The 27,690-nt window shown below is 39.9% G+C and overlaps 1 protein-coding gene across 2 annotated transcripts; it reads right to left on the reverse strand.

The window, feature by feature from the left end:
- On the reverse strand, positions 1–25,071 carry LOC140466669 (actin-related protein 6). Of its 2 annotated transcripts, XM_072562109.1 has the most exons (11): positions 24,979–25,071; positions 24,312–24,429; positions 22,743–22,811; positions 21,061–21,184; positions 20,807–20,942; positions 19,914–19,970; positions 8,045–8,143; positions 7,049–7,127; positions 2,523–2,694; positions 1,837–1,975; positions 1–632 (listed from the first exon to the last, which is right to left on the reverse strand). In XM_072562109.1, exons 1-11 carry the CDS (start codon positions 25,044–25,046, stop codon positions 503–505), a joined length of 1,191 nt encoding a protein of 396 aa, XP_072418210.1. In that variant the 5' UTR covers positions 25,047–25,071; the 3' UTR covers positions 1–502. The 2 variants fall into 2 exon arrangements, with proteins under 2 accessions (XP_072418210.1, XP_072418211.1); XM_072562110.1 differs by lacking the exon at positions 22,743–22,811.
- Positions 25,072–27,690: the final 2,619 nt, after the last annotated feature.

Here is a 27,690-nt window from a genome sequence, read left to right on the forward strand (position 1 = left end):
TTTGACTTTGAAGACAGTGTTTATTATGTCAAAATAGTACCACAACAGAAAAAATATGCACATTTTCAAAAGCAATGCTATAACACAGTATTTGGACAAACTTCAACAATTCTTTAAATGTCAGATATACAGTTAAAAAAATACTTTTTACAGTATGCAGTGAAATTATAAACATACTTTATATAAGAATGACATTACAATTTTTTTCACCCAAAATACACACAGGAAGTTCTCACTGATGGCCTCTCTCCACTCTTGGCACCTCTGTTTCAAATAAATTAACTGCCTTTGACAAACCATCAGGAATAAGCCCAATGAATGACTCAGTCAGATGAGCACACATCACTGTTAAGGTAATTATTCAAATTTATTATAAAACAGTTATAATTACAGCATCATTTCATAAGAAACACCTTTTCTCTATTCAAAGTGTCAGTAGTGCAATCTGCAGCACCTTTTTTTAAAAACAACTCAATGTCTCTAATTTACATAGCTTTTAGTTTCAGATATCAAATTTCTCCTCACAGATGCAATGCCCACTTTCATCATAATCATCTTTGGTCACAACCAAGTCCATGAAATCTGAACTTTCAGACAGCAGTTTTCCACCTTCCCAAGAATATGTGATAGGGCTGCAAGAAAGAACAACCACTTTGTGTTACTGCTTCATTAAACATGGAAATGATATCATAGAAATCACATGACTTTCATAAGAGACTCTCATTTTCAGAGCAAAATTTCTAAGCCTGGCAAAATACAACTCTAATCAGTAAGAAAGGTATGAAAATTGCATATTTCATTAAGGGAGAATTGCCAGTTCAAGAACTGAACTATTCTAGTGCTAGAAATGCACTGTATTTTACCCCAAAATGGTACCAAGCATTAAGGGACAAAGCTTATATGGACTGTAGGAAGTGAGATCACTTACAGGTGCCCTTATTTCCTCATTGGGATTTCCTAATGACCCTTTCCTTTTACTCCAGTACACTCACTTGCTGGAGGGAGGGAGAGTTCTTCAAGGAGCCATGAATGAAACCCTGCATTCTTTTCACTGATAGTGCCTGGACATAGGTATATATAATAGCCAGCAGTGTCATTAGAGTGAAACAACAAGGAAGCATCATAAAAGAGAAGGGTAGGTAGCATGAAGGGGTATTTGAACGCAAAAATCAGGCAAACAACCAAGTGTGCACTGCATTCATTTTGAAAATGTAAAGTTGTCAGCTAATTTCATCCCACCAGATATTTCTGCTAATGACGTTTTATACAATGTATACAACAATGATACGGATCAAACACTTGCAAATATACTTGTGATAACACAGAATAAATACAGCCTTGAAATCTCCTTCATATATTTGTGTTAGCATGTATTATAGAATTTGAATGTGGGTTTTATTGCTATTCTGTTTTATGTAAGAATCATTCCAATCTCCCTGTAAAACATTATGACTGTGAGGTAATAACCCCACTTCTGTGATAATTCACAGCTAATTACCCAAAAATAAAGCGTAGGACAATGTTCACAGGAGACACTTTGCAATGTTGACGAGCTACTAACTGGATTGTTTAAAAACTATTTAAAATTAGGAAAAATGTGAGAGTTATAAATGAGCCTAACAGGATCCTATACTGGGGCTATATTTCAGCTTAATAGAGTAGTGTCAGCAGATACTGTGGGAAGACAAAGTCAAGTAGTTCTTCCATAACTGGCACACACAATGCATAGTATAACAGGAAAAAAAATGTGCATAAAATGTTCACAGAAGGCAGTCTACACGCTCAAGCAATGCTTTTAAAATAAAGTACTCATGGTATATCGACGACAAAACTTACTTCTCAGGAAGCAGAACAGATACATCATAATCACACGGAGTAAGAGATCGGACATCAGCATAAACACGATCTCGGAATCCCGGTAAGAGGGTATTGCCACCAGTCAGAATGATGTTCTTATAAAAATGTGGGTGCATTTCTGCTTTGAGAAAAAACAGGTTTGATTTTTCTTAAAAATAGGATATGAACATGATGAAAGGAAATCATAGATACTGAATACAAATCATAGATACTAAATACTGAATACAAATTATAATAATGCAGTTGGATGAGCACATAGAAAAAAAATTAAAATCTCTGTTTGCAAATTTCACCACAGCCTTGTAACTCAGATCCCTACACTCCTTCAATTATGGCCTCCTAAGCATCCTTAATTTTCATCGCTTCACCATTGTGAGGTCCTGCGCCCTGGAACACCCTCCCTAAGCATTTCAGTTTCTCTATTCTCTAAGATGTTCTCAAAATCTACCTCTTTGCCCAAATCCTATCCTAATCGCTTCTTAAGCAGCTCAGTGTCAAATTTTGAATGATAGTACTCCTGTGAAGTGCCTAAGGGCATTAAGCTGTTAAAAGGTATTATCTAAACCCCGGTGGCTTTCACTGCTACCTGAATGCAGATTAGGACTCCGACAATATATATGCAAAATGTGAGGTGAAACATGGTTTTCATTCCTGAAGCTACTCACCTTCAGGTAAACTTTGCACTGAATGAACTATTGCTTCTGGTATTCCCATCTCCTGAATACCAATGTCAGAAGGATGAAAGAGAATTTCAGGAACAGCAAATCTCTCATTAGTTAGACGCAGAATCTGTTCACTTGTCTTGTATTTTCCACTGAAAACCATCTCTTCCAGAGGCTAAATGAGAAAAAAAATTAAGAAACTAATATAATTAAAGATTCATTTAAAAAAAAAGCAACGTTGCCTGTTTAGAAGATTATTACAGGCTATTTGTCAACAGCTAAATAGAAATATGAATAAGTTCAGCATCTGAGCATGAGCACTTTTCCGCAGTTAAAAAGCATGTTATTCAAATAATTTGCATTAAGTAATGGAGCTAACGGAGATTGAAGATAGCAAGTGTTAGAGGAAGCAATGCAAGAAAACAAGCGAGAGAATGGGAAGTAAAGAATCAGCCAAAGCAAGAACAGTTAACAGCATGAACTGGATGTGAAATATGAAGCAGCACAAGAAGTGTCTTCACCATCATGGAGGGAATGGATAAGCTTTAGTCTTGTGCATCCGGGATCCATTATCAACATCCTGAACTGAACTAGCTATTCGGGAGTCCAAAAGTTTTCTTAAATATACATCCCATGAGGTGGTTACCACACTACCATAAAAGGTCCAGGAAGGGAGAGAATTGCAAACAGGCAGACAGGGTAGGAGGTTCAGATGATCCAGAGCAGAGTAAGAACCAAAGCCTTAACACACCAGAAGACAACTGCAAACGAGATGAAGGAAAAGTTGAAGAGTAGAGATGCCACAGTCAAAGGAATTTGATAGTAGCTATGTGTAAAGATGAATAGATATTATTAAAGTAAACCTCAAAATATTATGTGCATGTACAATACAAGACATATAAGGTAGCTCTTTACAGAAATGAATTCTGGCACAAAGTTACTAATTGGGGGCAGTCCTAAAAGATGTTGGGAAATTTGGAAATTTCCAAATCGCCACACAGTTGTGTTAGACCCAGCTGCATCATTTGGTAGGTTAATGTCAAAGCAAACTAGACACTGGTCTATTAAAAAAAGGGAAAATAAAAATGAAAAAGAAAGGAGTCCCTACTTCTGAGTTGCATGCATTTTTCCTAGCAGTTAACTCATCCTCTTGCCTCTGTTCTGAGCTATGTTTATCAGAAGCTACAGGTTGCTGGGGAACATGAATTGGAATAGGAACATTGATTAAACTTTGCCTTGAAAAATCAAACATGCTTTACTTATTTTGAATTTTCTAGATCAGAACTCTTGTTTCTCATCTAAAATTTCAAACATTTAACAAACTATATATTAAAGCAACCATCCCAACTTCAGGCAACAGAAATGCCCATTTGGAGTTGTAAAAGTAATGGTAATCAGAGCAGATGGTCTATCTCTCGATTCAATCCAAAACAGGACTTTGCAGCTGTAGGGAGGATGTGTAAGCAAAGGCTTAAAGGAAACCCAGTACTTAACATAATAATATCCTGATTGATGATGGGCAAATTGCACAGTGGCTTTGTATTTGATTACTAGTCTGCACTGCATCCTGGAGAAGTTGCCCAGAGCATAATCATAAAAGATAATCTTACATCAAACAGTTTAACTTTGCACCCCCAAAAAACTGATTTGTCGGTGAACAGTATTCCAGGTCTATTACGTAACCATGGAAGCAATGTGCATTTACAAGCCTCAAAAGATCAAATTGCAATGCTTAACTCAAGAATTTCCCATATCAAAGAAGGTTTCAAACACATTACACCGTTCTCTTACTAGCAACAAACAGTACAGGCAAATGTTTGATTTTCAGTGTAGATGAAGGTTTCCCAGGAGTTACAAATCGATCCACTGCTTTTTTTGATATATTTTATTGACCTAGACAACATACAGCACACAACTTCAAATTTGCAGTTGACATGAAACTTCCAAATACTGAGTTTTGAGAAAGATAATGATCAATGTCATGACGCCACAGACTGAGGAATAGGTGGTCATGCAGCATATGTAAAGCGATATATTTTAGTAGGAACAACAAGGAAAAGGAATATAAAATAAATGGCAAGAGTTATGGAATAGACGGACTCAAGAGTATGCATGCAGTCATTTGAACGTGACAGGGCAAGATGAGCAATTGGTTCACAAAACGACTATGAACAAAAGTGTGGTTGAACCCTCAATCTGAACACTATTTTAGGAAGGTCATGAACAATTTAGAGAGGGTGCAGAATAGTTTACAAAATTATTTCAGAGAATGAGAAGCTTCAGTTATGGGGCAGATTGAACATGTTCAGTTGTTTTTTGAAGTGTTCAAAATCATGGGGAATTTAGGCAAAGTAGATAGGGAAATGTTCCCAAGAACTACAGAATATCAATCTAAACGTGGAAAAAGAACCATTTGCAACATATGGATCTGGAAAGCAATATGAGTGTGTGAAACAGACAGATCTAATCATATGAAAGACTGCATCTTTCAAGAAGTGGCAAATACCATTGGATTTTTGTGATCAGACCAAGCTCCACATTTCTCTCTGGCACCTCTTCTCCCAGCTCCTTCAGAAATGAGGAATGAACCCAAAATGCAACTTCAGTGCAGGATAATTGGGGGAAGTCAAACCACACCCTTTCCCTTTTTTGATGACAATTAAGATTGCATTCTGTTAAGTTTAATGTCCCAAATTCTTCTATTATTCACTTTCCAGCGAGTGGCAATTCTTTGCTGAATGTGAACTCCTATCCAATCACCAACCCATGGAACAATGATCATCCCCACTTTGACTCATCACACCAGCCAATCCCCACCTGACAGTAATAATTCCACAGTAATCAGTCCCACCTTGAACACCGCCCACAACTATGAAACTTCATAATGCCACCAACAACAGTAATCATCACACCTCAACTCCCCAACAGTAACTACTCCAACTCAATCCCCTTTACACACAACATTCAATGCCTCACCCTACCTGACACTATTCTCCTCCCTCCCTGGCCCTATGGTACTGGCTGGGGCGAGGGTGCATACTGCCTGTAGTTTGGGTGGCTTCTGAGAAATTCTGCAAGTTTTAAACTCGCACTAATTTACTTAAAGTTACACTGTTCAGCCAGCTTTAGAGCATCAATGAAAATCCCAATTCTGTATGGTTCTCACCAATCATGGACTAGTATAGGCAAAGTAAACTGTTCAGACATTTAACTTCCACGGTTGTGCACATGTTGGGACTTCCTTAAGGCTCCAAGTTGCATCCATATTGCAAGTTGAATTGGAAGCCTCTTCCTGTATTGCAAGATCTAGGCAATGGTTTTTAAAAAGGAATTGAATAAAGATTAACAGCAGAAGTAAAAGTTTCTCAGAACCATGGACTACGGTGAGAGGAGTGGGGAGAGAAACATTTTAAAATATTTCCTGAGATGTTAACATCACCAACATGATAAGTATTTGTTGCCTATCGCTAATGGTCCTTCAACTGAGTGGCAGAGGGCAGCCAACTCATAACAATGGGTCTGGACTGACCAGGTCAGACCAAAGTAAACATCACAGACAGAGAAATTTAAACATTTTTTAAAAATAAATTTAAGAATCTGAGAAACTTTAAATACTAGATTCCAAGCATCATAGGTGAGGTTCGTACTTGATAGAAAACATGATTTTGAACACTTCAAAAAGAAACTGAACATGTTCAATCTGCCCCATAACTGAAGCTTCTCATTCTCTGAATGAATATGGATCGCTGATAAAACATTTGGAATTTAGCCCTCACTAAATCGAGATGTGAACCTAAAGTACAAGAACAAGATATTACAAGCACTTTCAAGAAAAGAAGGTTGCACCAATGGCAGACAAACATTATTCAGATATCAAAAGGGTTCGATTGCTCGAGACCCAATAGTGCTGCAGTCAGCTATTCATATAAACTCTGTCAATCTGCAGTGTGACCTGGTAAACAAGATGCTGGTTCACCATGTCATTAGTCCTGTGTTGTGGTATTATTGCACCATTGTGAACAAACCATATAGGACAAAAAGTGACTTTCCAAATGAAGTCTGCAACACAAAGCCAAAGTAATCAGAAAAATGATGAAGTTTTCAAATGTTTACATGAATAAATGGCTGCTGCAATATAGCAATATCCTTATGTAATTGACATACATGCAACTGTAAAAATCACAAACATGCACAAAGTTAGACAAAACTTATATCTGAGGCTTTAATTTGAAATTATTCAAATAGGGAACTGTACACACAAAACTTTGTATGTATTTGCATGCTTTGAATACTGCTGTCTCCAGGACTCCAACCTAAACACTGATGTGCTAATTAGTTTATATTTTAAACTTGACAGATTATATTACATTTCCTAGCTTCCCTGCAGTAGCACTGGATGAACAGTGGCAGTTAGTGAATAATTCAGGTGAACAGTGGAACGGTGTTGTGATGGAAATGAGTTGAGATGAAATGTCAAAGTTCCATCTCTGTGCACTGATAGTTAAAAATGACTTATTCAGATAACTTACCTTACAGAACCCCTTCTTGATTGTGCTGAAGTCTGGAAGCACATAATCTCTCATAACAGTGTTTGCTTTACCTTTTAGCCTAGATAAAATTTTAAAATTCCAATTATTCTTCTGATGCATTTAATAAAATATTTTCATCTGATTTCATGAATGACATAAGGAATAAGGAATGTCTTCACTTTTCTAATTAGGGTACCAATATCTCCGTGTTAAGAATTTGCACAGGTTTCTCTTTTCCTTCAGCCAGGATCATCTGCATGGGAGACTGTCTTCAAATCATCAAACTCAAGTAACTAACACTTTTTGCCAACTACAGTTTCACCCAGTTGACCTGCTTACAGTAATTTACGAATAATGACCTCTCACTTTCTAAACACACATCACATTCTTCTTCATCAAATAAACACAGCAATCCAAAACTTTGAATAATTAGCATTCCGCCTGTTACTTTTAATGGTGAAGACAAACTTTTAAATTGTTTGCCTCTAATGTATTTTCAAAACGTTTATCTCCACCACTCTACCTCCCTTGTAGACGTGGAGGTACTAGTGTTGGACAGGGGTGGACAAAGTCAAACTCATTTCATCTGATGAAGAGGCTATGCTCCAAAAGTTTGAAATTTCAAATAAACCTGTTGGACTATAACCTGGTGAGATGTGACTTCTGCTCATGTAGATGTTTAATGATGACACTCCCACTTCTCCACCAGAAGGGGATGACTCTGCATCATAGAACAGGGCTTCAACATCAGTTAGAGGCATTCCTGAAGGATTGATCATATGGCATTTGCAAATGTTAATGCATTTAAGTTGGTTGGTACCCAGCAGCTGAGTTTTTTTTTGCTTGTGGTTTTGTGCCAATGATTGGTCTGTGCCAATTTCTCATTAGACAGTTCTAATGAGAACCCTGAGGTGAAGTTAAGATCAATTGTGAAGATGAAAAGCTGCAGAACTGACTAATATTTTGGCTTAACTCAGATCCAGTGCATTTACTTACTGTGCTATTTCCATGTCTTTGTAGAAGTCTTGAGAAACATAACACACATCCTCCTTCACTTGATTAATAACATGCGTCTCATCCATCACATGCAACTGTCTAAAGAGAGAGATCTCAATCAACACATTTTAGTGTTTGCACAGCTGATTTACCCCATTTGAATTAAACAGAAATAGGCATAGATCATCAATATAACAATCAAATATTCTTGGGAATGAATACCAATCCAAATTATTCATTTAGCATATTGATAAGTTGTTTGATACAATGTGCTAAATCACTAGAGTATCTGATATCACATATTTGATGATAATTGTTAGATAGTAGAAACAGATGTCCTATTAAAATGTCAAGTTATATTTACCACCTTTTAATGTCATGATCCCCAAACAGACCATCACTTTAAAAAAAACACTGAAATCCTCAGTTATTGAAGAAATCACACAAGTTCTCATATTTTACAACTTTTACTGTAAGAAATGAAAAGCAGCATTGAATAAACAGTACTTAATAGGCAATGAACACTCTACAAAAATAACTTCCAAATTAACACTTAAAACAAAAAAAAATCTTCCTGCAGTCATATCTTACTTTGTCCCTCAAGGAGACACTCCCTTCCACACAGATCTGGTCTGAACTTTTTTTCAACTACCTTTTCCTTTTCTAGCCAGATAATTTCTAATCCTCGAACTGACTTGCATGTTATGGGTTAGCCTGTAGATCCTTTCCTTTAGTCAAAGATATGTGAAGTTTGCAACTTCAATCTCTTCAATAGGAACATTTTTGTGTCAAGAACCAAAGAGACTTGCCACCCCTAGCCCTCTCTGCTCTCTTTTGGACTGAACCTGTCTGTGAATTTCAGTGATACTTGTTAGAAAGCCACCTTGCCACCTGATTCATAATGACCATGGACTTTTCCACTCAAATTCCATCTCTAAGACATGAATCCCTTGGATTTTTATCCAGGTAGAAATGGCTATCATTTAGATTTGCAACAGAATTCTTGAAATTAATTAAGCAGTTAAAAGTATAATTATTTATAAAATTAAACTTTCCTAGCAACCCACTGGGACTTGGAGATCCATAATCAATTCACAGCAGTGTAGCTATTCCTGGTTCCTGCTTTCCAAGTGTGAAATCTTGCACTTTCTTCAAAGCGAAACAACCTTGGTCTCCAACAACAACCAGCCACACAGGTTCTCCATTTTACCCTAAATCCCAAAAATATGGTAATCATAAAAAACCTCAACTTTTTAACAATAATCTTCCTGTTGGCAAAGCTTAATATCCTTCTATCATTTTTTTTCCATCAGAATTTTTTAGTCCACATTTATAATTTGTTTTATCTGAACTCTAACTACAGAATCTGATCTAGGTTCCTACAAATTGTTAAGTTGATTAAAGTGGTGTTATAGTAATGTCACTAGCATCCAGAGGTGCTTAAGCCATAGGTTCAAACTCCATCATAGCAATTGGTTTAATTTAAATTAATAAAGCTAGTCCCTGTAACTGTGATCATGAACCATTGGTTTTCATAAGTCCCACTACTTCATTCTATTACAAATCATTCTGTGGTCTGGCCGACATATGATCCATATTCTAAGCATGTGGTGGACTCTTAATTCCCATCTGTATCTTTCCAGCAAGCCATTCAGTTCAACAGCAATTAGAGAAGGACAAAATTGCTGCCATTGCCAGCAATGCCGATATCCCATAAAAAAAAGTCAAACAAATCAGTTCAAAGGAAACTGGGCTGGATTCAAGTAACCCTCAAGAAAAAAGTTCTCATGCAGCCATAATTGCAACTTCAAGCCGCAACATGACCTCCTAACTCCTGTACTCAATACTCTGACCAATAAAGGAAAACCTTCTTCACTATCCTACCTACCTGCGACTCCATTTTGTTTTTAATTGCATATTTCAAAATAGCATAGTTACATTTGCAATTTGACTGATCTGTCATTGTGTATTTTACTACATTCAGTAAGTTCATGAAGTTCTCAACCACTGCCAAAAGCCTGAGCTTCAGCTTGTCCAGGCTGATGACACTGAACTGAGTTAGAGAGACATAGAGTCATAGAGATGTACAGCATGGAAACAGAACCTTCGGTCCAACCCGTCCATGCTGACCAGATATCCCAACCCAATCTAGTCCCACCTGCCAGCACCCGGCCCATATCCCTCCAAACCCTTCCTATTCATATACCTATCCACATGCCTCTTAAATGTTGCAATTGTACCAGCCTCCACCACTTCCTCAGGCAGCTCATTCCATACACGTACCACCCACTGTGTGAAAACGTCGCTCCTTATGTCTCTTTTATACCTTTCCCCTTTCACCCGAAACCTATATCCTCTAGTTCCGGACTGCTCCACTCCAGCGAAAAGTCTTTGTCTATTTATCCTATCCATGCCCCTCATAATTATGTAAATCTCTATAAGGTCACCTCTCAGCCATCGACACTCCAGAGAAAATAGCCCAAACCTGTTCAGCCTCTTCTTATAGTTCAAATCCTCCAACCCTGGCAACATCCTTGTAAATCTTTTCAGAACCCTTTCAAGTTTGACAACATCCGCCTGGTAGGAAGGAGACCAGAATTGCATGCAATATTCCAACAGTGGCCTAACCAATGTCCTGTACAGCCACAACATGACCTCCCAACTCCTGTACTCAATACTCTGACCAATAAAGGAAAGCCTTCTTCACTATCCTATCTACCTGCGACTCCACTTTCAAGGAGCAATGAACCAGCATTCCAAGGTCTTTTTGTTCAGCAACACTCCCTAGGAACTCACCATTAAGTGTATAAGTTCTGATCTGATTTGCTTTCCCAAAATGCAGCACCTCGCATTTATCTGAATTAAACTCCATCTGCTACTTCTCAGCCCACTGGCCCATCTGGTCAAACTCCTGTTCTAATTTGAGGTAACCTTATTCGCTGTCCACAACACTTCCAATTTTGGTGTCATTTGCAAACTTACTAACTGTACCTCTTATGCTCGCATCCAAATCATTTATACAAATGATGAAAAGTAGAGGACCCAGCACTGATCCTTGTGGTACTCCACTGATCACAGGCCTCCAGTCTGAAAAACAACCCTCCACCATACCCTCTGTTTTTTATCTTTGAGCCAGTTCTGTATCTAAATGGCTAGTTCTCCCTGTATTCCATGAGATCTAACCTTGCTAATCAGTCTCCCATGGGGAACCTTGTCAAACGCCTTACTGAAGTCCATATAGATCACATCTGTCACTCTGCCCTCATCAATCCTCTTTGATACTTCTTCAAAAAACTCAATCAAGTTTGGGAGTCAAGATTTCCCATGCACAAAGCCACATTGACTATCCTTAATCAGTACTTGCCTTTCTAAATAGATGTACATCCTGTCCTCAGGATTTCCCCCAACAACTTGCCCACCACTGAGGTCAGGCTCACTGGTCTATAGTTCCCTGGCTTGTCCTTACCACCCTTAAACAGTAGCACCACATTAGCCAACCTCCAGTCTTCCGGCACCTCCCCTGTGACTATTGATGATACAAATATCTCAGCAAGAGGCCCAGCAATCACTTCTCTAGCTTTCCACAGAGTTCCAGGTTACACATGATCAGGTCCTGGGGATTTATGCACCTTTATGCGTTTCAAGACATCCAGCACTTCCTCTTCTGTAATATGGACATTTTGCAAGATGTCACCATCTATTTTGCTACTTTCTATATCTTCATATCATTTTCCACAGTAAATACTAATGCAAAATACTCATTTAGTATCTCTCCCATTTTCTTCAGCTCCACACATAGGCCGCCTTGCTGATCTTTGAGGGGCCCTATTCTCTCCCTAGTTAGCCTTTTGTCCTTAATGTATTTGTAAAAACCCTTTGGATTCTCTTTAACACTATTTGCCAAAGCTATCTCATGTCCCCTTTTTACCCTCCTGGTTTCCCTCTTAAGTATACTCCTACTGCCTTTATACTCTAAGGATTCACTCGATCTATCCTGTCTGTACCTGACATATGCTTCTTTCTTTTTCTTAACCAAACCCTCAAATTTTGTTAGTCATCCAGCATTCCCTATAGCTACCAGCCTTGTCTTTCACCCTAACAGGAATATACTTTTAGATTCTTGTTATCTCACTTCTGAAGGCTTCCCATTTTCCAGCTGTCTCTTTGCCTGCGAATATCTGCCCCCAATCAGCTTTTGAAAGTTCTTGCCTAATACCGTCAAAATTGGCCTTTCTCCAATTTAGAACTGATCTATCCTTTTCCATTACTACTTTAAATCTAATAGAATTATGGTCGCTGGCCCCAAAGTGCTCCCCCACGGACACCTCAGTCACCTACCCTAGTAGGTGCATCCACATACTGAATCAGAAAACTTTCTTGCATGCACTTAAATTCCTCTCCATCTAAACCCTTTACATTATGGCAGTCCCAGTCTATGTTTGGAAAGTTAGAATCCTCTACCATAACCACCTTATTATTCTTACAGATAACTGAGATCCGCTTACAAATTTGTTTCTCAATTTCCCTCTAACTGTTAGGGGGTCTATAATACAATCCCAATATGGTGATCATTCCTTTCTTATTTCTCAGTTCCTCCCAAATAATTCCCTGGATGTATTTCCAGGAATATCCTCCCACAGTACAGCTGCAATGCTATCCTTTATCAAAAACGCCACTCCCCCTCCTCTCTTTCTATCCTTCCTGTTGCATTTGCATCCTGGAACATTAAGCCACCAGTCCTCCCCATCCATGAGTGAACTGCCTGAGAATGGTGCTTTAGAAACATGCAACTGGTGGTCAGTTTATTATAAATTAATCTGGAAATGAAGTTAATGGACAAATTTCAAAATCTTTATTTGGATAAAACCCATCTTACTTTAAAAAAAAGACTCAAAATGATTCTCGGGTTCTTCCTTGTCAGTACCTTAAGAATAAGGGACATCTTATGCTGCCAAAACTCAAGGACCCTCCTTCCAGTTCTGACAAATGTCAAGGATGCCAAAAGGTACAGCCATGCTCAGTGCAAATACCAACATGCCACCACTTTTGCTCCACTGCGCTGTTAAATACTAGATACCCAACTGTAATTCACACATACCATAAACCATCATTATCTGTGTTTTAAAAACAGAATGGGTAAAAATGAAGTTCACAGACAAATGTTAACTGAATATGAATACTAGAAAAGAAAACTGTCATGCTATAATATCTAATTATTATATAACAGAAAATCCTCTGACCAATAAACATCACAGGAAATGTACTACCACAGTTTAAGAATCTTCTCTTTCTGCATTCTTCCCGCTTGGTGTTAGAATGGTCTATGGTGTGGCTGGAACAAAACCAGATTTATCTCATTGCAGTTACCTCCATTTGTCAATAATAGCACTAAAGGAGCTGGGTTTTGTCATCTGTTCCCTGTCTGTGCACAGAAATTCTTTTGCTGCAGCTAACGCTAATTCACAAAGAAATATTGTATTAAATATACATAATTAATTACTTTATAGAGACTTAATTACATTTAGATGCTCTAAAAATCTACCATCTCTCCAGTCACCAGATCTTCACTCTGCTTATTTACGTACAGACTAAAAGCTTACTACGAAGGTTCTTTTAAACTCTTTTAGATATGGGCTTGCAGGTTGAGTTGGAACTCATGTGTGCAGGAACCTCAAGAGATAGCAGCTAGGAGGCAGAAGGGGCTTCTGAGCTCCAGACATTAAGAGACACCAAGTTTATGATCAACAGTTCTGCATCAAATATTTTGGAGGCACAGCTGGTAGCTTGATTTAGAGGCAACACTCCTACCATTTAAGAGTCAGGAGTAAATTTAATTACAAGAGTTGCAACAACATAATAAAGAAAATGACATTTATTTGATCTTCTATTATGCTGCTGCATTGTTTTTAAGGAGAGAAATGTTATATCATTTCATACACAATGTACTATTTCACTGCTATGCCACAATAGTGTGTTCTCCAGGACTCTTCGAGGTTGTGTGGTTTACATGGTTTAAACAAATCTACCCTGTGCTCAATTTATTGGCCTGTATATTTCGATGTCTACTATGAGAAAGCTGGTAGCCTTACACATCTGCTACAGGATATGGAGTTGGCGGGGCGGGGGGGGGGGGAGCACTTTGGGGCCAGCGACCATAATTCTATTAAATTTAAAGTAGTGATGGAAAAGGATAGACCAGATCTAAAAGTCACTTGTTATTAAAATTAACGAGGATGCAGCATTGAACAAATTATCTATCTACACTTAAAAGGTGACAAGGCACAGCCATCAATTAAGAACCAAGGGTACGGAGGAAAGAGAGAACAAAATTGCAAAGACACTTGCAATAATTTTTCTGACTTCCTCAGACTATGATAGTTTTAGAGGACTGCAGAATGCCCTTTATTCAAAAAAGACATATGAATCAACTGAACAACTAGAGATCAATCAGTTTAAATTCAATGGTTGGAAAACATCTAGAAACAATAATTTGGGACAAAACAAAACAGTTTCAAGAGTGCACAGCAGTTAATTAATAAATCTGTGTTGGATCACCTCAGGGAGTCCATGCCATCTCCAGTTTAACTAACTTGCTAGAGATTTTTGATAAGATGACTGAAGGTTGATCAGTATATGGTGTATTTGAATGAGCAGGGTTCCCCAGGGGTTTGCAAGAAATAGCAATGGTGAGATACTCGTTTTGACAGTGGTTGCAGACATGCACACAGTATTAGGCAAGAGCTTTCGAAAACCGATTGGGGGCAGGTGTTTGCAGGTAAACAGATGGTTGGAAAATGGGATGCATTTAGAAATGAGACGACAAGAGTCCACAGACAGTATATTCCTGTTAGGGTGAAAGGAAAGGCTGAGGGGTACAGGGAATGCTGGATGACTGAAGAAATTGAGGGTTTGGTTAAGAAAAAGGAGGAAGCACATGTCAGATATAGACAAGATAGATTGAGTGACTCCTTATAAGAGTATAAAGGCAGTAGGAGTATACTTAAGAGGGAAATCAGGAGGGCAATAAGGGGACATGAGATAGCTTTGGCAAATAGAGTTAAGGAGAATCCAAAGGGTTTTTACAAATACATTAAGGACAAAAGGCTAACTAGGGAGAGAATAGGGCCCCTCAAAGATCAGCAAGGCAGCCTGTGTGTGGAGCTGCAGGAGATGGGGGAGATACTAAATGAGTATTTTGCATCAGCGTTTGCTGTAGAAAAGGGCATGGAAGATATAGAACATAGAGAAATAGATGGTGACATCTTGAAAAATGCCCATATTACAGAAGAGGAAGTGCTGGATGTCTTGAAACGCATAAAAGTGGTTAAATCCCCAGGAGCTGATCAGGTGTACCCTAGAACTTTGTGGGAAGCTAGAGAAGTGATTGCTGGACCCCTTGCTGAGATATTTGTATCAATGATGGCCACAGGTGAGGTGCTAGAAGACTGGAGGTTGGCTAATGTGATGCCACTGTTTGAGAAGTGTGGTAAGGACAAGCCAGGGAACTATAGACCGGTAAGCCTGACCTCGGTGGTGGGCAAGTTGTTCAATGGAATCCTGAGGGACAGGATGTACATGTATTTGGAAAGGCAAGGATTGATTAGGGATAGTCAACATGGCTTTGTGCGTGGTAAATCATGTCTCACAAACTTGATTGAATTTTTTGAAGAAGTAACAAAGAGAATTGATGAGGGCAGAACAGTAGATGTGATCTATATGGACTTCAGTAAGGCATTCGACAAGGTTCCCCATGGGAGACTGGTTAGCAAGATTAGATCACATGGAATACAGGGAGAACTAGCCATTTGGACACAGAACTGGCTCAAAGGTAGGAGACAGAGGGTGATGGTGGAGGGTTGTTTTTCAGACTGGAGGCCTGTGACCAGTGGAGTGCCACAAGGATCGGATGTGAGCATATAGTTAGTAAGTTTGCAGATGTCACCAAAATTGGACGTGTAGAGGACAGCGAATAAGGTTACCTCAGATTACAACAGGATCTTGATCAGATGGGCCAATGGGCTGAGAAGTAGCAGATGGAGTTTAATTTAGATAAGTGTGAGGTGCTGCATTTTGGGAAAGCAAACCTTAGCAGGACTTATACACTTCATGGTAAGGTCCTAGGGAGTGTTGCTGAACAAAGAGACCTTGGAGTGCAGGTTCATAGCTCCTTGAAAGTGGAGTCGCAGGTAGATAGGATAGTGAAGGCGGCTTTTGTTTATTGGTCAAAGTATTGAGTACAGGAGTTGGGAGATCATGTTGCGGCTGTACAGGACATTGGTTAGGCCACCATTGGAATATCGTGTGCAATTCTGGTCCCCTTCCTATCGGAAAGATGTTGTGAAACTTGAAAGGGTTCAGAAAAGATTTACAAGGATGTTGACAGGGTTGTAGGATTTGAGCTATTAGCGAGAGGCTGAACATGCTGGGGCTGTTTCCCTGGAGTGAAGAGGCTGAGGGGTGACCTTATTGAGGTTTATAAAATCATGAGGGGCATGGATAGGATAAATAAACAAAGTCACTTCCCTGGGGCGTGGGAGTCCAGAACTAGAGGGCATAGGTTTAGGATGAGAGGGGAAAGATATATTAAAAAAAAACCTAAGGGGCAACTTTCTCATGCAGAGGGTGGTACGTGTGTGGAATGAGCTGCCAGAGGATGTGGTGGAGGCTGGTACAATTGCAACATTTAAAGGGCATCTGGATAGGTATATGAATAGGAAGGGTTTGGAGGGATATGGACCGGGTGCTGGCAGGTGGGAATAGATTGGGTTGGGATATCTGGTCAGCATGGACGGGTTGGACCAAAGGTTCTGTTTCCATGCTGTGATGGCTTGAATGGCCTCCCACCGTGCTATAACAAAGAAAGAGTGATAGAAGCATAAAACACAGAAACAGACCCTTCAGTCCAATTTGTTCACACCGGCCAAACATCCCAATGTGACTGAATCCCATTTGCCAGCATTTGGTCCGTACTCCTTTAAACCCTTCCTTTCATTTTCATCCAGATGCCTTTTCAATGCTGTAATTGTGCCCATTTCCACCACTTCCTCAGGCAGTTCAGTACACCCTCTGCATGAAAACGTTGCCCCTCAGGTCTTTTTTTAAAATCATTCCCCTCTCACCTCAAACCTATGTCCTCTAGTTTGGACTCCACGCGATTCTTCATAGGTTATCCCTCAGACTCAAGGATGAATTGCTTCCACTCTACAGCAATGAGGACTTTTGAGTACATCCAGTATGAGATCTGCAGACCTGGCCATATATGGGGGAGGTGTGGCGTGTCACATGTCAAGGACTCCCATAGCTCATTAGGAAAGTTGGATTGTTTCCAGGTTGCATTGAGAATATGCCTGCAGTGTTTCTGCTGTTTTCCTGGGGGTTTTCTGCTATGACAGAGTTCAAAGCTGCTCTCTCATTTCCAACCATATGGACAATGAAGGACACAAAGTCATCTGGGACAATGTAACCACCTTAGCACAGTCTAAACAGAGACATGAGAGAGAATTCCTTGAAGCTTGGCACTCCAACCGGAACTCAATCAGTAAACACATTGAACTGGACCCCATATACAAACCACTCAGAATTAGATTAGATTAGATTAGATTAGATTACTTACAGTGTGGAAACAGGCCCTTCGGCCCAACAAGTCCACACCGCCCCGCCAAAGCGTAACCCACCCATACCCCTACGTCTATATCTACCCCTTACCTAACACTACGGGCAATTTAGCATAGCCAATTCACCTGACCTGCACATCTTTTTTTGGAGTGTGGGAGGAAACCGGAGCACCCGGAGGAAACCCACGCAGACACGGGGAGAACGTGCAAACTCCACACAGTCAGTCGCCTGAGGCGGGAATTGAACCCGGGTCTCTGGCGCTGTGAGGCAGCAGTGCTAACCACTGTGCCACCGTGCCGCCCATTAGAAGCAGAAATACCAAAAAACAGACACACACAAATACCAGGCTGGACAGGCTAGCAATACCAAATCGAAGACGCACTGACGATGTCACCTAGTGAGGTGACAAAATGTCTGCAGAAAACCACACCAACTTGGCAAACGAATCTACAATCAAGCTGCAAATCTTTTCAAAAACTCTATTTTTCTTCTTTACTAGATATCTCTGCAATACAATACTCCTGAAGTACAATGTTTGGTTTTATTCATAACATGACCATAATATGGCTCCAGTACTTGCTACCAGTCAAAAATTTGATTCTTAAGCCGGATTTATTGGAAATTTATACAAAGGTACTTTTGTAAATATTTAAACACATTTTAGAATATAGAACATAATTCATTACATATAGAATATATTACAAAAAACAGATCCCAATTTGTTGGGATATTTGATCTATCAAAATATCCTACCCCAGAAATGTGCTAAACACACTGCATGGACCACGTTTTGAAGCAAGTGTTTAAAATTCAATTTGCCAAACATGGAACTTGATATCAAAAACTCAGTTTTTTTTAAAACAAGCAAATTATTTCATAACTAACTGAAGACTTTTGTGTTTCATTCAAAAATAGTATCCTGGAGTTTTCTTTTCAGTTTTGGTTTGACACATCCGGTTGAAGGGGTGCAGGGCTTACAAAGAACATGACTTGACACATTTCAAGAACATCAAGCATTGCCGTTAATCACAACCCCTTTGGAACACTGCATACCTCTACGCCTTTCTGGATAACCTACACAAGAAAAGCTCCCAACTGCAGTCTGATAATGCAACACAAACCATTCACATTTAAATCTTCTCAAAATGAAAACTCAACCCAAATCTCTTCTGTGGATCACTTCCAGTGGTCAGCTTTAGCAAGGGAACTAGTGAAAACCAATAGGTGCAAACTGTCTCTCACACTATTAGCTATTGATGAGGAATGGCACATTGAATCACCCTCTTAATCATCAGCTTTTACCTCGGTTGCAAGTTAGAAAAGACCTAACAAAGCCCGCAGAAGAAGATTGAAATTTGTTCTATGAGTGGCCAAACTGCACACAGAGGCATTCACGTGAAAGAGCAATTGGGCATGCTAGGTCGGTACACGAGGGAGAAAGGAATAGAACAATATGCCTTTAGAATCAATGGAAGATGAATGAAAAGTGCCTTCTCTACGGACTAAAGAACTTTAATACTAGTAAAGACATGTTGGACAAAATTGCCTGTTCTGCGCGTCAGATTCTTCAGAACAAAGCACCTTACAAACCAAGCTATGGTTTACAAAGAGGACCAGGCATGACTAAACTAAGTAACTGTGCCAAGGATAGGATTAGTGCATCAGGTTTCACATCACCATTATAGGTGAGACTATTCGTAAACTGAAGGTATGCAAAATTTAACTTGCCGCCTTTCTAATTCAATGGAAGGCGGGACATTTTACGTAATTAGTTTAATTTCTTATTGAATCATATGCTTGTCATTTTCAATTACTTATATACTCATTATTATCCCTTTTTAAGATTAGCAAGAATCTTCCAGCACAATATTACCCATTAAGTCTCTATTCAAACAGCCATAATAAACCTTTCACAACTTAGCTTGGTATGCTATGAATTAATAAAAAGCAAATTTCCCTTTAAAACATTCCCATTCCACAGAAAACAAACTAAAGCAGACTTTTATAAATGTAGTTAACAAATTAGTATAATACTTAGACTTCACAAAATTTTTAAAAAAGTGTTTTGGAGATAAGTTTAATATACTATTAGTTTTGAGGTATTTTGTAAGGAAGCAATCCTTTGCTCACAACCAATCTTTCTGGTGACTATCAACTGAAACAATTTCTAACACAAAATCAGAGAACACCCTATTCAGTATACACTTACTCACTATCACCTCTTTTTTAAAGCTAATAACTCTGAAAGCCATACCTGTAGGATATTATTTCCTTAAGATGGTTAGAAAGTAGTTTCCCTCCTACATTAATCCTAGGGAGAAAAGAATATAATTAAGTTATTTTGTGTTTTCCATTGGCAGTAATATATCCAACATAACCACATTCAGTCATTCCACTACGAATGCTCAGTAGCAACAGTGTGTACAATCTACAAGACACACTGTAGAAATTCACCGAACATTCAGAGGGACAATGTTGGAATTCAACAAACCAAAAGCAGGCATCTTACCAACATTCAGACCTAGCTATTCCCCAAATTCAGCAAGTCCTACCCTATAGTGCTAGGGCTTGCTAGGTAGACTAGAAACAAACAACAAAAAAAAAAGAAATCGCAGCCACAATTGACAAAGGTTAATGGCTCCATAAAGCAAGAATATCTTGAAGTAGTAGCCCATGAAAATGCAAATACTTTCTTGCAATGCATTTATATGCTTAGTAGAAATAGCACCAGTAATGACAATGCGAAATTTTCCCCTTTCAACATGTCTATTGACCCTCAAGTTCCATCAATAAGCCAAAATGGCAGGTCAACCACAAATATCGCTGATTGACATGCTGGATTATAGTCTGCATAAATGATGGCCTTTGTTTCAATCTCTCAGTAGCCCAAGAAAATAATTTTGAAGTCACTACAATCCCAGTGGACCCACTCACCTCTCTCTTCCTGCTCCTGAGAAGATACACAATAGTTACTAGCTATATTTCTGTGCATTTTTAAATACCTGAGAAACCAATTAATATGGAAAAAAAAATTCATATTATGCAATAACCTTCAGTGTTGACTTTACGGAAATGAACACAATTTAAAGTTTTAACAATGTCACTCAGCAGCACAAATATAAATACAGATTTACTACTCTGATTTACCTGCAAATACCTTCATTCATCTTTTTTCCTTGACAGTAAGGAACAATGTGTGTGAAAGAGTAACCACTATCCACCACAAGGCAGCACAGTTCAGATTTATTTTCTTCAAAATACTTGTAAGCACTGAGTGACCCAGCTGAAAAATACATTCAAAATATCAAAATCATATTACTAGTTTTAAAATTGTATCAAATAATCTATTACTGAGACTAACTGACCCTGTTAGAGAAACAAAAGCAAGTATAAATGGTCACCATTTGTCCTGTAGACTGCTTGAAATTGGTATTCTTCAAATAAAATTTCATTCATTGATTCTTGAATGGAGTTAAAATTGAAATATGGTTCAGTGATGATTATATTGGTTTCAGGAAAGTCCACCTGCAAAGAAATTTTAAAATATTTAAATATGACCTGACAAATCTATTAGTTGTTTAAATCACGTGAAGAACAGTCTCTGAAATTAGCTCTGATTTACATGTTTGAAAACCTGTCAAGAATGGGAGAGAGAAAAACACTATTGTAACACAACGGTTGTTACAGTAAAAATTAATGCAGTCACCTTACTGAGTCGATAGACGTCAAGAGACCAATAGAAGAACTAGGCACCGGACTAGCTGTAGACTAACACCAGACTAACATGGACACAGCTGTAGAAATCAGCTTTATAAATTTGGTTCTCTATTGTGAAAATATTGTGGTGTTGTAAGCATACAACTAAAGTTCAAAGATACATACAACGAACTTGAAAAAGAAATCTCTTGAAGATCGCATCCCACTTCCCCAGGAGACTTCACTGATATTTAGAAGTTACATTTATGTATCTCCTTCACAAGTACGTATCCAGTTACATACTTTTGAAGTTTAGTCAATTTCTGATCAAAGTAAAATGTCTGTATTGCTCTTAACGAACACTAATAGTTGGACTGTGCTAGAAGAATATAGAGATGCATGATATGTTAAGGGGTGAATAAAATAAAAGCAAATAGAGTCACAGAGATGTACAGCAGAGAAACAGACCCTTTGGGGCCGACAAGCCTGTTTCCATACTGTACGGATTCTATGATACTAACCTAATCTAGGATTCTGAAATATTAAATAAAGCAATATTAAAATTACTTTCCTCAATCTTTATCAATGATCAGGGACTTTGGAGATGAGAAATGAGATTCAGGGGCAGTTTATATGGAGTGTTCTGAGAGACAGGGTGGTGACTAGAGACTTGAGGAGGAGGAAGACAATACTTAAGAATACAGTGTACAATATCAATGCATGGCACATCATCCTTCCTCATTGCTATTAGCTTCTCTGCAACATTTTATAATTGTTTTTCATTAATTCAAATCATCCCGTTCCTACTATTCCTATCTTGCTAAGTTCCTCTAGCGATACAACTCCGCAAGAATTTTATAATTCTCTAACATTGGTCTCTTGTACATCCTTCACTCACTTCACCTCACCACTAATTACCATACCATCAGCCATAACTCTCCAGCGCTCTATTTAAATCTACGTGCCTTTCCACTTTTACAACCTCCTTTTAACCTACCATTGACCAAGTTTTAAATCCCTGAATATTAATGGTTCTTTTAGATTGGTGACAAGTTTTGTCTGACTCGGGCTCCTGTGAAACACATTGGGGAAATTTTCCTATGTTAAAAGCATTACATTAAGGCAGACTATTGTTGCTGTTGCATATCTTTGAGGATCTGAAGGAATACAAAGATTCTTGTACATAACGATTAGCAACTCTTTATTGAATAAGACAGCTGAATGTGGTCAAGCAAGAGACTTTTACATTTCAAAGGTGGAATCTCAGATGCCACCAGGGCACTCACTGGTATTGACTGTTACTTGGAAAACAGAGTGTGGAAGAATCAAAAGTTAGGTTCACAAAGTAAGAATCACCACAATATGCAAATCATGAGCAAGCACCTACCTTGTACATTTCTTTGCCAAATAGGTGATCCCATACTTGCCTCTGTACATCCCAATTCACCAAGTAGCCCTTAAGGTGGGAAATTATAAGATAATACAATGTAAACTGTGCATGCAGTGATGAAAAAAAAACAGCATTTCTGGACATTGAAGTCAGAAGTTGCCTTTTCATACTCCAAAGTTTTACACAACCCAATATGGTCAGTAAAATAGTTCAGGCAGTAATTTTATCCGGATGAAAGAGAGAAAAAAGAAAGTGAATTAAATAAACATTGTGTAATGATTATATATTTTATCAATGACAGCCGAAAGGAAGACCTCCTGGCTTATTAAGAACATACCAGCTCTCTGCAGGAACAACTTAGCTCGTCCCATTTTTCTTCTCTTTGCACAAAATCATGGAATCCCTACAATGCTGGTAGAAGTCATTCAGCGAATGAGTTGGCACAGACCCTCCAAAGAAAATACCACTAAGACTCAGCAAATACCTGCAAATCCATATTTACCTTGGCTAATCTATGTAGCTTGCACATCCCTGGACACTAAGGACAATTTAGCATGGCCAATCCACATAACCTACACATGGGAGGAAATTAGAACACCCAAAAACCCACACTTACATGGGGAGATGGTGCAAACTCCACATAGGCACTCCCAAGAAGGACACGAGGAGGTTTGACAGAGTATGAATTGAATAAGATGAAGGGCCTGTTCTGCGTACATTCAACATGATAAATAAGTCATCAACAGCTGGCTTTCGTTGATTCAGGTTTACTTTGCCTGAAAAAATGGCCTTGGCACATTGACTGACAATGCTTCAATCTGATCAGTTTTTTTGACAGTTTACATCAGTGGTGGTTTCTGATTCGCATCCACTCTCAGGGCCAGGGGAAGAGGTAAGGTCCCAGGTTTACCTGAGACAGAGTAGAAATTAAACCTACCATGTGTTTAGCAATATTCTGAGCTACACAACTCATTATCTAAATCCCATTTTTGATAGAGCATTAGGCATTTGGAAATTCAAATATAAAGTTCAGACTGTTGTAAGTGTACCTTGCCTTTCAGAAGACTCAGCTTTAAGGACTCCACATACTGTGTGCATACAATGTTAAAATTCTACCTGCCAGTTAGTCTGTTGTGTTTGAAAGCTGCAGACAGAAAATTTGGTTTCCTGCAATGTCTGCTTTTTAACCTATGACATTTTTCCTGTTTTAAATATACTAACTCTGAGTTAATCAATCCCTGATGAGTGTGTGAAGGTTAGACTGTTATCACTACCTTGAAATAGATTACATTTACATGCTTAAATTCTGATGTTGCATTACCACATTCCCAGTAACTAGAGGAATGTTACTCTGCCCAGTTACCAGTACTAAATTTCCACCTGAGCCCAGTAAAGTTTTCCATCTCTGGAAAAGCTAACTCAATCACTGCAGTTACCAGTAGCACCCTCCACCCCTTCCCAGGTTCGTCCTCATTCAGGCACACAGGAACACAATGCAACAGCAAGGCTTACTGCAATCTTACACATTAACAAACCCACGTCAGTATAATTAAGTCAGGCACCCACCTTCTGGAAGGGGAGGATGTAATACAGGCCAGAGGGATCCTTGATCTCATCGATCTGGTTGGAGGTGAAGGTTTTGAGACGTGCAGTCCTGGACCGGAACTGGCAGTTGGGCAAAACACTGCAGGAGGAAAAGGGAGATGTGATCAGAATGTGTTGGCCTTTCAGCAGAGGAGATTAATGGAGCTGGAGTCTGTGTTCCCTCCCCATCCGCTACCCAATCACCTCCATAACTCAGCCCTCCAACGCTCTTCCCACCTGTATCTTCACTGTCATCCTCACCATCATGGCGAAAGTGAGCAGTCAAGATTAGAGTGGTGCCGAAAAAGCATAGCAGGTCAGGCAGCATCTGAGGAGCAGGGAAATCCAAGCTTCGGGCAAAAACCCTTCATCAGGAATACTTACCATCATCCCCACTCATACCCCCATACCCACCCTCAGTCACCCTTACCTCATCTTCACTCCCATCCCCACTCTCACTCCCACTCCCACTCCCACACTCATGCTCACCCACGTGACTCTGACCATCATCCCCAGCATCTTCCAAGTCTCATCCACACCCCCACCCTCCTCCCTGTCACCCCTACCTCATCCTGACCACTATCCCCACTCATTCCCACTCTTACACTCACCTTCACCCATACTATCCTCTCTCCACCACCGCTCTCACCTCACTCGCTTGTCACTGAAGCCGATCTTCGCTGTACTCGCGCCATTATCCAGCACCAGCGTCTCCATTACCGCCCCTCTGCTCAACCCAACACCGCAGCCTCGCCGTCCAACCAATCACAGGCCTCCCCTCTGCTCAACCCAACACCGCAGCCTCGCCGTCCAACCAATCACGGACCGCTCCTCTGCTCAACCCAACAACGCAGCCTCGCCGTCCAACCAATCACAGGTCGCCCCTCTGCGCAACCCAACACCGCAGCCTCGCCGTCCAACCAGTCACAGGCCGCCCCTCTCCGCCCAATCACCGTCACCCTTCCGAGCCAAACCAAATAAAGACGCTGCCCACCTCGTCCATCCAATCACCGTCGCCTTTCCCAGCCTAACCAATTACAGTCACCGGGGTTCGTCTAATGACGACATGTTTTCCCAGTCCAACCAATCACTGTCGCTTCCCCATACAGCCAATCAGCGGCCCTCTCGCAGTGCCCATTGTTCCGGGGTCTGGGAGCGGAGGGAATTCAGATTTCGAGTTTAGGCGATAGTGTGAGCAAAGATCATTCGGCCCATCCAATCCATGCTCCCTCCCACACTTGTATGAATTGAACATGAAAGCCTTTCATTCACTTCCCTCTCCTCTACTTAGTTAGCTTCCCCTTAAATGTATCCACCAGACGCCCTGGTTTTGCTGTGACTGTCCCTATGCCCTTACAGTTCAAATGTCCAGCTGTCTGATTAATTTAAATTGTAATTCGCTGTGATCTTGCACGTTGGACAAGCCTGCGGATGTTGGTAGGCATTGTCATTGGGGATAGTGATGATTTGACGTTGAAGTAAAACTTGTCCAGGCGATGTTTCTCTTCTTGTGCTTTCTGAATCACCTCAGTGCTTTCCCTAGAGTCATAGAGATGTACAGCACGGAAACAGACCCTTTGCAGATATGCTAAATTAATCCGGTCCCACTTGCCACCATTTGGCCCATATCCCTCTAAAATACCCTTCATATTTAAGAACCACCCAGATGCCTTATAAACGTTGTAATTGTACCCATTCTCCAACACTTCCTCTTGCAGCTCATTCCGGGGAGCAGAGGAACTGACGTTTCAGGCAAAAGCCCTTCCTGATGAAGGGCTTTTGCCCGAAATGTCAATTCCCTTGCTCCTCGGTTGCTGCCTGACCTGCTGTGCTTTTCCAGCACCACATTCTCAACAGCAGCCATTAATCAGCGCCCCCCCCCCCCCCCCCCATAGCTCAACCTCTGCAACTCTGACAGAACCTAATCTTGATGGTTACTAAAGGGAGGCATAAAGGCTTTGACCACAAAACATAGGAGCAGTGGTCTGTTAACTTCATTGAGTCTTCTGTGCCATTCAATGAGATTGTGGCTGATCTGATAATCCTAAACTCCTATTTGGTGCCTTTTCCCTCTAAACCTTGATTCCCTGACTCTGTCTCAGCCTTGAATATAGTTAACAATTCAGCCTCCACAGTCCTCTGCATGAAAGAAGCCCAATGATTCACGATCCTCAGAGAAGAAATTGCTCCTTTTATCATGCTAAAATGTGCAACTCCTTGTTTAGAGTGTATGCACTCTATGCACAAGTGACTCCAAAGTTTCTCTGAGAAAGATTATTTGGTGGTATAGTGAACAGTCAAGAAGGTTACCTAAGATTACAAAGGGATCTTGATCAATTGGGTCAATGACTGAGGAGTGGCAGATGGAGTTTAATTTGGATAAATGTGAAGTATTGCATTTTAATAAAACAAACAATTATGCAATTAAAAGTAGGGCCTTGGGTAATGTAGAATGAAGAAACCTAGGGTTCAGATACATAGTTCTTTGAAGTTTGCATCGCATGGTGGTTATGAAGGTGTTTAGCTTGCTTGCCTTCATTGCTCAGACCTTTGAGTATAGCAGTTGATATGTCATGTTGAAGTTGTACAGAATGTTGGTGAGACCTCTTCTGTAGTACGGTATCTAGTTCTGATCACCTATTATAGGAAGCATGTTATTAAGCTGGAGTGGGTTCATAAATGTTTACCAGGATGTTACCAAGAATGGAGGATTTGAGTTATAAGGAGAGGCTGAATAGACTCGAACATTTTTCACTGGAGCATAGGAGGTTGAGGGATGAACTTATAGAGGTTTATAAACTCCTGACAAGTATAGATAAGGTGAATGGCAGGTGTCTTTTCCATAGGATGGGGGATTTCAAAACTAGGGGCCATATAGAGTCATAGAAACGTACAGCATGGAAACAGACTCTCCGGTCCAACCAGTCCATGCTGACCAGATATCCCAACCCAATCTAGTCCCACCTGCCAGCACCTGGCCCATATCCCTCTAAACCGTTCCAATTCATATACTCATCCAAACGCCTTTAAAATGTTGCAATTGTCCCAGCCTCCACCACCTCTTCTGGCAGCTCATTCCATACACACACCAGCTTCTATGTGAAAAGGTTGCCCCTCAGGTCTCTTTTATATCTTTCCCCTCTCACCCTAAACCTATGCCCTCTAGTTCTGGACTCCCCCATCGCAGGGAAAAGACTTTGTCTATTTATCCTATCCATGCCCTGATAGGAAGGAGACCAGAATTGCATGTGATATTCCGACAGTGGCCTAACCAATGTCCTGTACAGCCGCAATATGACATCCCAACTCCTGTACTCAATACTCTGACCTATAAAAGAAAGCATACCAAACGCCTTCTTCA

Source organism: Chiloscyllium punctatum, chromosome 44 (assembly GCF_047496795.1).
Source record: "Chiloscyllium punctatum isolate Juve2018m chromosome 44, sChiPun1.3, whole genome shotgun sequence".
Lineage (NCBI taxonomy): Eukaryota > Metazoa > Chordata > Chondrichthyes > Orectolobiformes > Hemiscylliidae > Chiloscyllium > Chiloscyllium punctatum.

Bases quoted from the DNA above. Each gene is read 5' to 3' on its own strand.
- LOC140466669 (XM_072562109.1), bottom strand. From the start codon at position 25,046: ATGGAGACGCTGGTGCTGGATAATGGCGCGAGTACAGCGAAGATCGGC. The intron at 24,430-24,978 runs GTGAGAGCGGTG...TTCCTCCTGCAG, and splicing joins TTCAGTGACAAGCGAGTGAG to TGTTTTGCCCAACTGCCAGT. The intron at 2,695-7,048 runs GTAAGTTATCTG...TTTCTCATTTAG, and splicing joins TCAAGAAGGGGTTCTGTAAG to CCTCTGGAAGAGATGGTTTT.